General features: G+C 34.7%; 2 protein-coding genes across 2 annotated transcripts; one reads left to right on the forward strand and one right to left on the reverse strand.

The window, feature by feature from the left end:
• Positions 1–2537: 2537 nt before the first annotated feature.
• On the reverse strand, positions 2538–8153 carry LOC109533199 (integrator complex subunit 15). The gene is made up of 5 exons (XM_019898459.2): positions 7938–8153; positions 7516–7848; positions 6170–6384; positions 4206–4302; positions 2538–3101 (listed from the first exon to the last, which is right to left on the reverse strand). The coding sequence occupies exons 1-5, from the start codon at positions 8026–8028 to the stop codon at positions 2707–2709; spliced, it is 1131 nt and encodes a 376-aa protein (XP_019754018.1). The 5' UTR covers positions 8029–8153; the 3' UTR covers positions 2538–2706.
• A 639-nt stretch (positions 8154–8792) lies between these two features.
• On the forward strand, positions 8793–9747 carry LOC109533201 (40S ribosomal protein S6). Its single transcript, XM_019898460.2, has one exon. The coding sequence runs from the start codon at positions 8930–8932 to the stop codon at positions 9668–9670; it is 741 nt and encodes a 246-aa protein (XP_019754019.1). The 5' UTR covers positions 8793–8929; the 3' UTR covers positions 9671–9747.
• Positions 9748–12079: the final 2332 nt, after the last annotated feature.

The raw sequence follows: 12079 nt of genomic DNA on the forward strand, positions 1-12079 counted from the left end.
CAAACATATATTAATTAAACAAAAAATTCGCATTAGCCGACGGGGCTTAATATCCTTCATACCTTTATTTATTAGCCGTTAGAACTGATTCAGCAATATGTTTTTGGTATTTCAATCAGACACTTTGAGTTTAAACGCAGCATTAAATACAGAACCGTTGCTGCATCTGGATGCTGCAGCAATTTGACAAAAATATATTTGTCTCTTGTTGTTTCAATCCTGAAGTAACATTTAAAAAATGCTAATAATCTTACACAGTAAAAGTTTAAAGAGTTTATTGTACATTTACAAAACTAGTCGGCATTTGTTGAAGAGGATGCGACGACATGCGATAGTCCGACTTGGAGTGTAAAACACCAACAAAAAGCGAGCGAAATTTCTGGGTTAACATTGAATTATTATTATTGGATGTTGAAGGCACTGAATTTTTCATAAATGCGACCATAATCCTAAGTTCTATCAACTTAAAAAGCATCGGTCTAAAAATGGATGGTTTTTCACTTTCAAGTCGCTTTTATAGAAAATTTCCGGAAGTTTCCAGGAATTTTTCAGTTACAAAGGCGAGTCGATTGACCGTTGTAAGCACGAGTTTTTCAAAAATTCATTAAAGAAAAACAAAAAATTCCTGAATGCGGCCGATAAGACCCGGAAAGAGAAAATCGGCTACTTGAAGTGAGGAAAAAGTCACTTGAATATGAAATTTCCGAGAGTTTCCTGGATGTTTTCCATTACTAAGAGGAAGCGATTGGCCGTTGGTATAGACAGACGGATGTAAAAAAAGAATAGTCAAGAAAAAAACAAAAATATCTCAAGCCTGCCGAGAATAAAACTCGAAAGAGAAAATCTGCGGCTTTAAATGAAGAAAACCTCACTTTGAGATATGATGATATCGCTGGGAGTTTTCAGTATTTTTTCAGTTACCAAATCGAAGCCATTGGTCTTTGGACAACACGGATTTGTCAAAAATTAGCTATGGAAAAACTAAAAATTTCTCAATCCGGCCCATAATATAAACCCACTTTATTAGGAAATTTCTGAAAGTTTGGCAAATGGCCCAGAATCCAAATTTTTAGCAACTTGGTGAAGTACCCGTCTCAAAAACAATGTTTTTAGTCAACAATCTCCTTTCAAAGTTCTGATCTCCCAACTGAAAAAGTTATTAATTTTAAATTTTTATCAGCAGTGGTATACAGTGGACGCTTAAGACGCAAATATTACATAACAATCGCCCATAAACTTGATTTTTGTCGGATTTACAAAAACCGGTTTCTAAAAAAAACGCTAATAAAGCGCTTGCAATAATTTGATCGCAAAAGATAAACAGTGAAAGTGAGTTTAAAACTTTCACGAGACCGATAAAAGTTAGCCGCCGGATTATCGGAAATCGGATTTACGCGATTTCAACTTTAGATCTGAACGCGGCATAAGAATTTGGCTTGTGCCTTCACAAAAAGCCCCATAAAAAGTTAGAGCGATTTTTAATAATAATTAGGTATCAACACTAGCTTATATCCGAAAATCTTCTTATAGTTTCCTTCGACGCAATGCGTTCCTCTAAAATAAGTAGTAAATGGTAACAAGCATAACAGATTCAATGTGAAACGTATAATAGAGAAAACAATCAGCAAAAAGTATATAGCATGTGAGTAGTGCCATAATGTTAGAAATAACAAAAATATTATTATATTGGACAAATGGAATAAATATACATATATTAGCTTATATTTTTTCTAGTCTTCTTCGGGGTAGCTAAAGACGTTGACGCTTCTAATTGGACATAAGTAAATATTCTATCTTTACATGTGAAATTTGTATTAGCATTTACACTAATAAGTATTTCCTGGTAGCGCCAACGCCTTTATCTGTATACCTTTTCAAATTTATAGCTTTGAACCAGACGTTAAAATTTAATTGCATCATGCATGTACAAGTATGTTAAACCGAATTATTTTTGTTATCGTATTGAAATAATATAAATGTGTTGTTCATAAATGTAAGAGATGGGTATTACAAAATAAATATTWAATTCAAAARMGCTATTTYGTTTTTCCTTCCATGCGCAACTTTTGACTCGATAATCAATYATATATCAACAAGCTTAATAAGGTACTCAAACTAATTGGCAATTCATATTAAGAATACTTMAAATTAGTCTTGGAGCCGGAAGAAAACCTACATTCTATTCAGAAAAAAACGCGATTCTATTTATATAAACCMATTTTTGCATCTAAAAYCGAGATAAATTTAAATCGTTAAATCGAGCGCAACCACAAATCCCGTAAAATTCTTTACAATTTGCGTGCGAATAAGAAAGTCTTGGTACAAGGTAAAGGCAAATTCAAGTTTCCAGGCACAAGCCTATACGATCATTTCGAAATTTCATTTCATTAGAGCGTCCAGCTGTTATATATCAAGAAATTTATTCCAGAGGCGAAGGAACCCAGGCTTAATTTTTTTGTCTCATATTCCTTCTGAAAAAATAAACCACGTCAAAGTGAACCAATGGTAGGGAAATAAGTGAGTATTAAACACTTTAATAACTRTGAAAATCAATTTTTATTCATTACAATTTAAAGATGAGCAGCAAAATGGAAGGCAATATAAATAATACATCGTTACGGTCAGTTTATCAAACCGAATTAAGGTCGATAGCGTAAAATACAAAAAACAGAGATAACAAATCTCCTAATTCATTTTAACTACCTACTAAACAATAATAATAGGCGTACTTTTACTCAATTTATACTTATTCAAAACAATGCTGATCAACTTATTAAACGGTAGCTTCTGCAAACTATTAAACAGTTCGTTTAAATGACCGTAAATCGCATTAACACTCAATGCAACTTGTATTGCCTGCCCAAATCTATCGAGGGCTAATTGTAGAGCTGGATCAACCAGAACACTCACATTAGACTCTCTAGTTTTAACGTAATTATGCAATAGATTAACAGTTGCCGTCAAATGTTGCACATTTATAACTCTCGGAGCGTTTGCGGTCGGTATTTCGGCAATACTATTTAAAAGTGCCAAGTAGAGTTTTGTGTAAACGTCTTGATCCTGCTCATAGATCGGAGCTAAAATACACCACCGCAGTAATCCTAAAACGACAACAATTAACAAAAAACAGACAAACAACGACAATAAACCAATAGGGAAAAATTGGAAAAAAATCCCTATATTTGAGTAGGGGAACCAAAGAGCTGAGAGTCAGGTACTCGAGGTCTAGTGAGGACAGGTTTCAATTCAGTTAAAATAGTAAGTCTTTTAAAAATAAATTGTATCTTATTATGCGTCGAGTTTTAATCCAATCCTACTTTTTTGTCTGCTCGATAACCAACAACTTTTGAGCTTTTTAAGAGCGGAAAACGATTTCTCTGTGGTCGCGCTACTAACTAATAATGTGACAGAAGTACATACAAATGTTCCGCCTTTGTGGCGATTATAGAAAATTCCGTATCTTATACAGAAGGGACAAAAAATAGCAGATGCAGGTGCTGGTATATTGGATTGGAAATTCGGGCAGTTTTGACCCAGAAAGCGGAAATCAAATATCAGATACTTCGGTACAAGATTATGCCAAAATGTCATGTTTTCCGTCCCGCTTTTGCTCATTTCTCGGAAGCAAAATGAGCAAGAACGCTCATTTTTACACCATTCCAGAGAAAACTAAATGGTCTTTTTAGTAAGTGAACCATCGATAAGAAAGTGATGGCAGTTTTCTCAAAAATGTCTTGATTACAAGACGTTTTAGATTTGCGTTTTTTTTTTGAGTTGCAAAATCGACGCAAATATGACGCAGCTTTCAAGTTCGAAGTTTCTCAAGCCTCAAGCTCAAGAATACCTCGTACAAACTCAAAAACTAAATTTTAAAATTTACATCAAACTTTTCGAAGCCAACAGGACACAGTGATGAGTGATATAAATGAGGCATTTTATTCTCCCAAACGAGAAAAGCTTGAATAACTTTTGTCGCTTTACCGTGCACGACTTGTACTGTTGATCGATCATTTAGCAGCTTGAGATCTAAAACCTGGCTAAGAACGCATGGCAAAATCGCTTTAATAATGTGTGTGCACATGCATACTTTTGAGAACTTGTTGGCTTGAGAAGTGGTTGAGGAGCTTTTGAAAACGCGGCAAAAATTATGTTTTAATTAAGTTAAAATTCATTCATATTTGACTTCAATCTACAGTGAGACCCACCTGCTATTGGAGTAGTTGCTTCCATTGCAATAGCGCCTGGAGGTAAAAGGGGAGCTTTCGCTTGAGGTGCCAAGCACAATGTGCAATTTTCTGTTAACTAAAATCATATGTTATTTCATTTATTCTATATACTGTGTGCAGCCAAGACGGAGTGGAAGATTATGGCTAACTGGTGTGTAATTAATGTTTTTGTTGTGATATTAGCATCAATCTATTAAAATAATTTGAGTTACACGATGATGTTTCCAAAAATCGGTGGCCAACTTGTCTTTTTAATGGAACGCCCTTTATCAATATGTCGCAATTGGTTTTCTTACAAATAAGGATAATTTTAATATAAGCTTTATTGAGTTTGCAGTTAACAGTTTACCAGATAGATATTTTAAATTGAAAACAGGGTCACATTTGGAACAGCACTGTACTTGTACAAGAAGCTTCTGTCCAATATCATTTATCTGGGGGGTATAAACCACAGTGCGACTTTTTCCAAATAATGCACCAATAAACCGGGAGATCGAGTTTTTACATAAATATAACTTATTATTTTAAGTGAACACCCCATACATTAGTCTGCTATTTTAATGTTCTTTGAACACGCTTTCAGAAAATGCTGATTTGTCAATATATTGAATCCCACGTTTCTTAGTAAATTGGTAAATCAATGTACTTTTCTTTACTAATCAATGTAGTTTTCGAACTATTTCAGTACAAACTTGAGACAAATTTAAAAAAATTTTAAAGCATCGAACACCTACAAATAACAGTAAAATATTTTTAGGCTGTAATACACATGTAATGTTCATTGGCCTTATTTGTTAGTTTCAGTACGTTGTAGTTATTTGTTGTAATAAAATTAAATTCATTTTTAAGTTTAAATAATTAATAAGATCTGGGGCTCGTTTTCATTTGTTACTGTTTTATTAATTATTGTTCGTTTCTTAAATGCAACATTTCTTGCTTCTTCAAATCTATCCAATAAACTTTCGGTTTTCTTTCACCATTTGGATATCATTCTTAATTATACCATCATTACATACTTGATTTACCTGTTAAGTACATTAATTTGTTGGCTTAATTGTTGAATTTCGCAACAAAGTTTAATGGCGCTAATTCAAATGGCAAAAATTTGACTTTGTAACCGACTTACTCCGAAACATGTGATCGAATGTATTGACAAATGACCACTTTCTGAAAGCTTAAAAGTCCTTCAAGACAGAGTACTAAAATATGGGGTGTTCCATTAAAAAAATGAAGTTAGTTACCTTTACGAAAAACGCGAACTTCCCGTATATTGATGCATTATTTTAATTTTAAAGGAGTTACGCAATGCATTTGCACCCTCGATTAGGTAGTAGAGAACTGGAAGCTGGTCCTATTTTTCAATTTCTCTTACAGACTGAGTCGTTCCAAATCTGGTAAACCATTATCCGCTGACCCAATAAACCTCATAGCAAAATTATCCTCATTTATAAGAGAACCAATTGCGATACATCGATACAGCGAGCTTCATTAAAAAAAACTTTGATATGGCACGGATTTTGGGAACACCCTGCACAACGATAATAATTTTAATGGATAGCTACTATTGACGCCGATAACGCATAAAAAATAATTTCAAAATTAAACACCAGTTAGCGGTAGTCTTCCAGCCTTCCTTGGTTGCACCACCCTGTATAAAAAGATATTTACATTATGTTAGGCATCATAAAATGCTGAAATCGGGTATTTTCGAATAAAGAAGACATATATTTTTATATATTGTTTTTACCTATACCGCAAAGATAGGTTTCAAGATTAGGTAAGATTTCAATGACAAAACGCGGTTTCCGCAAAAAATTTGCTTCAATATACCAAAAATTTTTACCTAGAGCTAAAAAAACTAATTTAAATGCATAAGAATATGGAGATAATCAAATATTGTTTTTGTTTTTTGTGTTTGTTTGTAATTTAAAAAATATATGTACCCAGTCAGCTGCATACTTTAATAGAACTTCAGGAGGAAACATCGGATTCTTCTTAGGAACATAATAATTTTCAGCCACTCCCGTTAAAAAGTTTGCAGTAAATTCAGGAGCAATTTTTGGCAAATCCTTCATCTTATCTTGCAGATTGGGCGCTAGATGAGCGTAATCAAACACTAGAGCTTCAACTAGCTTACAACTTGACGGTGAGGTATTACCTGGAAAATGCTTTTAATCGTATGCATTCTAAACGCTCGAAATGGAGTCGCAGGTTTTTATTTACACTTTCTTGGCTTTTTTTAATAGTAGATGCATTTTTTCGCATCACGTTCTTTTAAAGTGCAATTAGAAATATAGGGTGTTTCAAAATTAACGTCATTCTTCTGAAGGTGAACGAAGTAACTAGATATTTACAAAAACCTAAGTTACACATTGGACAATAATGTTTTGGATTCAAACCTGCACATTTTTCACTTTGTAGTATTGCACAAATTTCGAATTGTCTAGATCTAGCGTTTTCAAAATAAAAAAACAATTTGAAATTAATATATCAATTATTTATAGTGATTAGCAAAGCAAAACAAGACCAAGACTTTCATGATCTCGCTCTTAGTTTTGGTTTTGCAACTTGCAGGAAAAACATCTGGAACAATTACATCTGAAATGTGTAAAGCCCGGTTTTATTTATGTGCACTTTTTAAAATTATTGGCTCTAATTTTATGTTCTCTTACTTAAAGTGAATCGTTCGAATGTTGTGCGATTTTATATTTAATGAATCATATTTAAGGGCTACGAGGGCAGATTTAATGCGAGGCTTAAGACCCAACTGGAGAACTAAACAACCACCTTAATATGACATTCAAACAGCAATCATATTTCAATAGTTCATCTCCCTTCTCAACAGGAATCCGATTCGGAATGCAGAAAAGAATGCCAAAAATTTCAAGAATCGGATCAGCGCATTCTTGAGCAACATTGACAAATATTTCAAGAATTTTTACTACGGCATTGATGGAATTTGACGTAGTAGCGCATTCCTCGGGACATCCCTGTGATTCCCTGTTCCTATTGGTCCGACGCCTCCCATTCGAATGGAAACTCCATTGAATAAGCTTGCGACGTTGACATTTTGAGGTTATTTCAACGATTTCGATTGATGTTGGTCATTTAATTGCAGTTATTAAACTTTTATCGATAGATTTATTACACATTTGCATGACTAGTTGACGACGAAACGTTGGAAGGTAAGTACAACCGGCACAAGTCCGTGTTTAATGGACGATAGTAAAGGGTTTCGAGTTAGGAACTGCCGGCACCAATACGCAAACTATAAATATGTAATACGCACCTATTTGTTGCATCCAGGTACTAGCGGAAATTAAAATTATCGAACTTGGTATTCCTATAGCTAATGAAACTAGTTTACCCAAAATTCCCACACGCATATTTATCGTGATGGCACTGAATAAATTAAAAAACAAAGTGTTCCGAGTGACTTCGCTTTGAGTGTTATTTAGGAACTCAAAAAGGATTTCCAACAACTGAAGTTCCACTAAAGGTGATAGACCAGTTGGTCTCTTATTTCCACGTCTATCGACTTCGAAGAATACAAATTCTGCCATTAAATCAAGTGAAAGATCCATGTTTTTAATGTTCGTAACCCGAGCAGTCAATAACTCAACTAAAAAACCACCCAATTAGTTACATTTAGTCCTAACTTTATTATCAATGAGAATTTATGTGATAAAAATTAACTTATAGGTACAATACCTATTTTTTTCAACGCTTCGTGTGCGCATAATGGATATTCCAATTTCCTCAAACTTTGCTTTAGATTTACGTCCGAAGATCCCGACATCATTAGCTTCTCTTGTTAATACTTAAAGAAATTAACTAAAGGACTTTGAGAAAGTTGAAAAGGTTCTTAATTATTTTGCTGTTTTGTTTAGATAAACAAACTGGACTTTGAGGTTACTGCATCAGAGTGCATTATCAAGCCGAATTTTTTGAGTTATGAATACCATGTGACGTCACAAAATCGGGCGAATTTTCCCAACCCTTCTTGCGTAGACGATTGCTGTTTGCAGATATTATGTGCTATCAAGCCGGTTATTTCATGAGTCTTGGTTAATATTTTCATAAAGGTACTTGAAAATTATATTAGTAAGAAGATTTGAGGAAATTGATTTTGAAATTTTGGATCCTCATCGTTCTGGAGATTTTTAAAGTTTCATTAAAAGTCAGGTCCTTCCAGTTTTAACAAAGTTCTTCTCACGCAATTCTTTCGACGCAAAAAGCGCATTATTATCTAAAGTTTTACTTTAAAATACTGACAATCTTCACGCATTTCCTGTGAAAAATTATAAATTACATTTTGTTGCAGCACTCGCCTCCTTAACAGCTTTTTAATAATAAATTTATAGTTTTGCATTTAAGTGCAGTTTGACGCTCTATATTTCGAAAACGAAACCTTTGCGGACCCATTTATATGTGGATTTTTTAGTCAAATGTGCCAGCAGGTTTAAAAGGTGAAAATAAATTCAATCAAATCGACCGCCCGGTGTTGTGACTCTAAATTCGTGTACCTGAACTGTCTTGCGTTGATCTATTCTTCTGCTCTATCAACTTTTGGGTTGGTAACGCTGGTTTGGCAGGTTAGTTTGGTTCATAGACCGCTTTGGTTTTTTTGGTTAAATCATGGAGTTGGGCTGTCCATGTGGTTTTTAACTACCATTTGATTGTGAGTTTTTCTGTAGTTAAAGATGAAACTGAACGTATCGTATCCTGCTACAGGATGTCAGAAGCTTTTCGAAGTAGTAGATGAACATAAAATTCGTATCTTCTACGAAAAGCGTATGGGACAAGAGGTGGAAGCTGACCCATTAGGCGATGAATGGAAAGGCTATGTCCTAAAGATCTCTGGGGGAAACGACAAGCAAGGTTTCCCCATGAAACAGGGGGTCCTCACGAACAGTCGTGTCCGATTGTTGTTGTCGACAGGGCACTCATGCTACAGACCCAGACGACAAGGTGAGCGCAAAAGGAAATCAGTCCGTGGATGCATTGTGGACGGCAATTTGGCCGTGATCGCCCTGGTTGTGGTACGTAAAGGGGAGCAGGAAATCCCTGGACTCACCGACACCACGGTGCCCCGTCGACTTGGGCCGAAACGAGCCTCCCATATTCGTAAGCTGTTCAACTTGAACAAGGACGACGATGTAAGACAATACGTTGTCAAGCGCCCACTTCCATTGAAGGAGGGCAAGAAGCAGCGCTACAAGGCTCCCAAGATTCAGCGTTTGGTGACTCCGGTGGTTGTGCAGAGGAAGCGTCATCGTTTGGCCCTGAAGAAGAAGAGGTGCCTCAAACGCAAGGAGGAAGCTGATAACTATGCCAAGTTATTGGCACAGCGGAAGAAGGAATCCAAAGCGAAGAAAGAGGAGGCCAAAAGGCGCCGTTCGGCCAGCACCAGGGACAGCCGTTCGAGCATTAATAGCAAATAAAGTGCATAATACAGTTTGTGGACATTTCAACAGCACAACTCGTTGTACTTTCCTCAAATAAAACAACCAAACACGAATATGCAGGGTGTTTTTAATTACCTTACCAACTTAGCATTTACTTTTATATGGGTAGTATCCTTCCACCCCCTAGAGTATATTTATAATTACTCCACAAAACTTGTAATATATTGGATCTGATCCAACTTTTTAATAAAGTTTAAATAAGTTCTTTTTAATAATGCCTTGTGCCACTTTCATACCTTTGAGAGCATTACTAAGTTCACTACTTTTAACCCGTACGATAGTCGCTAACAGCTTTTAGTGGCTTTGAAATTTCAAATTCATTTATTCATGGCATTACTTGTCGATTTAGCATATAAATCAGAACGATAGAGATAAGAGGTGGCAAATATGAGCTTTTTGGTCGAACTGTAAATGCAAAAAAGTACCAACAAATTTTATCCAAGTTCAATTCCAACTGTGGAACAATATCTTGGAATTAAAAATTGCATATTTGAACTGGATGGTGAGCTGTTACACACAGCTAAAACGACCAAAAGTGGTTTGAAGATCATAATTTCAAAGTTTTATAGTGGCTCTCAAGCAGTCCGGACTTGACTGTTATTGAAACTTTACGGCATCAAATGAAGAAATCATTGCGTAACGATCCTCAGCGAACAGTTCCGGGATTAAGGGAAAAAAACACTGAAATTTGGAATTCGCTCACCCCCGAATATTGCCAGACTCTAGTTGACTCAAAGACAAAACGTATAAAAGCCGGAAGGTGATGTTAATGCGTCCGTATATTTATTAGTCAGTAAGTTTGTTACATATTCGCTACAGAGAAAAAGCCTCTATGCTGCGTAAATGGCCAATCAATTCAATTTTCAGAAGAAGAAACAAAAAATATATTTAAAGTAAATATAAATGGTTTATTTTCTACTCATTGAGCATCGTCCGAACATATAGTTGTTAGGGCTCATAGATCGCAAGGAGACAATTTTTCCCCAAAATTTTTATGAACGTCACAAGATTTTACAAAGCGATATTCCAGCGACCAAATTAAAACTTTTGGTAATTTGTATACAAAGATACTCAAGAATTCACCACTTGCCCAAAGACGATGAACTCAGTTGCATCATCAAAATATGCTTGATTGCCCCTGAAAAATTCATTTCAGGGGCAGTCAGACATTTTTTCTTAATAAATGCTAGATCAGATTGTCTTCTTCTGTTACACATTAAACTGATCAATTTTTAGAATTTGTAAATCCCATAGATATACGAACTGGACATTAGTCACCTGCAAATTTGTCTGAAATATTGAATCATTATTTAAAAATCTGCAACAGTGTCTTGATATTTGAGATTCAGAAATAATAATTCTGATTTTAAACATGTAGGGAATTATCTTCGATACCTTTTACTTACTCTTTAGATTTAATCCCCTTAATACTACTATTTTGTTAAGTAAAACCTGTGTCTGATGTGATATATCATTTTATTAATAAATTAATCATACAAAATATCAAAACAGCGCAATTATTAATTAATATAATGTACCTCACTTAAAAAATATATAAAATTTAATGATCCTGTTCCAAACCGCAAAATTACTTTACATCAGTCATGGTAATGTTGTGCAATGGGTGCCACATATGCCTAAACTTAACACTGAGAATATCATGTTAATGACCTAAAAATTTACGAATACTGTTATCACTGGGTGAGCTTTCTGGGCGAAAATTAATATATAAACTGCAATGTTCTTTGAATTTTTAAATTGGTTTTACTGTGTCTGATTGGATTGGCACAATGCGTACATTATTCAGACCTGCTTCAACCTGTAGATAAATCATGGTTTTATAACAAGTGAAGAATTTAACAGACATTTTCAAACTCCTTATGTTTGTCAATCTTCTAATCACCATCAGCTTCCATTACAGGTTGCTCAAAGTTATTTGATTTGTACTATGTGCTGTTGGGGCATTTTTTCAAAACATTCACTGGGTATAAACTATTTGATAATATACTATTCAGTTGACAACAATAATTACAAATAATCCATGTTTCAACTCCATTAATTCCAGCTTCACATAGCTTCTCAAAAATCAATCGATCACTGAATTGGGCAGTCTTGGATTATGCTGCTCTAAAATTGTTGGTTTTAGGCGATTTAATAACTGATAATTGCATAGACCCACTTATTATGCTTCCTGGCCAGTCTGATAGGGAAAAAACATTGTCTAGTGTCATTTTAAATAAATTAGTTGCACTATATTGCACAACACATAAGAAATACTCACAAATATAAACGCAAAAGACTGAAGCACTATGAACGATAAATATATGTTCGTAAGTATAAAAAAGCACACACACAGTTACGCAAAACGAATTGTAACAGAAGATA

The sequence above is a fragment of the Dendroctonus ponderosae genome, unplaced genomic scaffold (genome assembly GCF_020466585.1).
Source record: "Dendroctonus ponderosae isolate FM_Combo_2020 unplaced genomic scaffold, Dpon_F_20191213v2 Dpon_F_20191213_8, whole genome shotgun sequence".
NCBI lineage: Eukaryota > Metazoa > Arthropoda > Insecta > Coleoptera > Curculionidae > Dendroctonus > Dendroctonus ponderosae.

Excerpts from the sequence above, each read along its gene's own strand:
- LOC109533199 (XM_019898459.2), bottom strand. The coding sequence starts at position 8,028 with ATGATGTCGGGATCTTCGGACGTAAATCTAAAGCAAAGTTTGAGGAAA. Across the intron at positions 7,849-7,937 it reads CGAAGCGTTGAAAAAAATAG|TTGAGTTATTGACTGCTCGG; the intron begins GTATTGTACCTA and ends GTGGTTTTTTAG. Across the intron at positions 3,102-4,205 it reads AGCAACTACTCCAATAGCAG|GATTACTGCGGTGGTGTATT; the intron begins GTGGGTCTCACT and ends TTGTCGTTTTAG.
- LOC109533201 (XM_019898460.2), top strand. The coding sequence starts at position 8,930 with ATGAAACTGAACGTATCGTATCCTGCTACAGGATGTCAGAAGCTTTTC.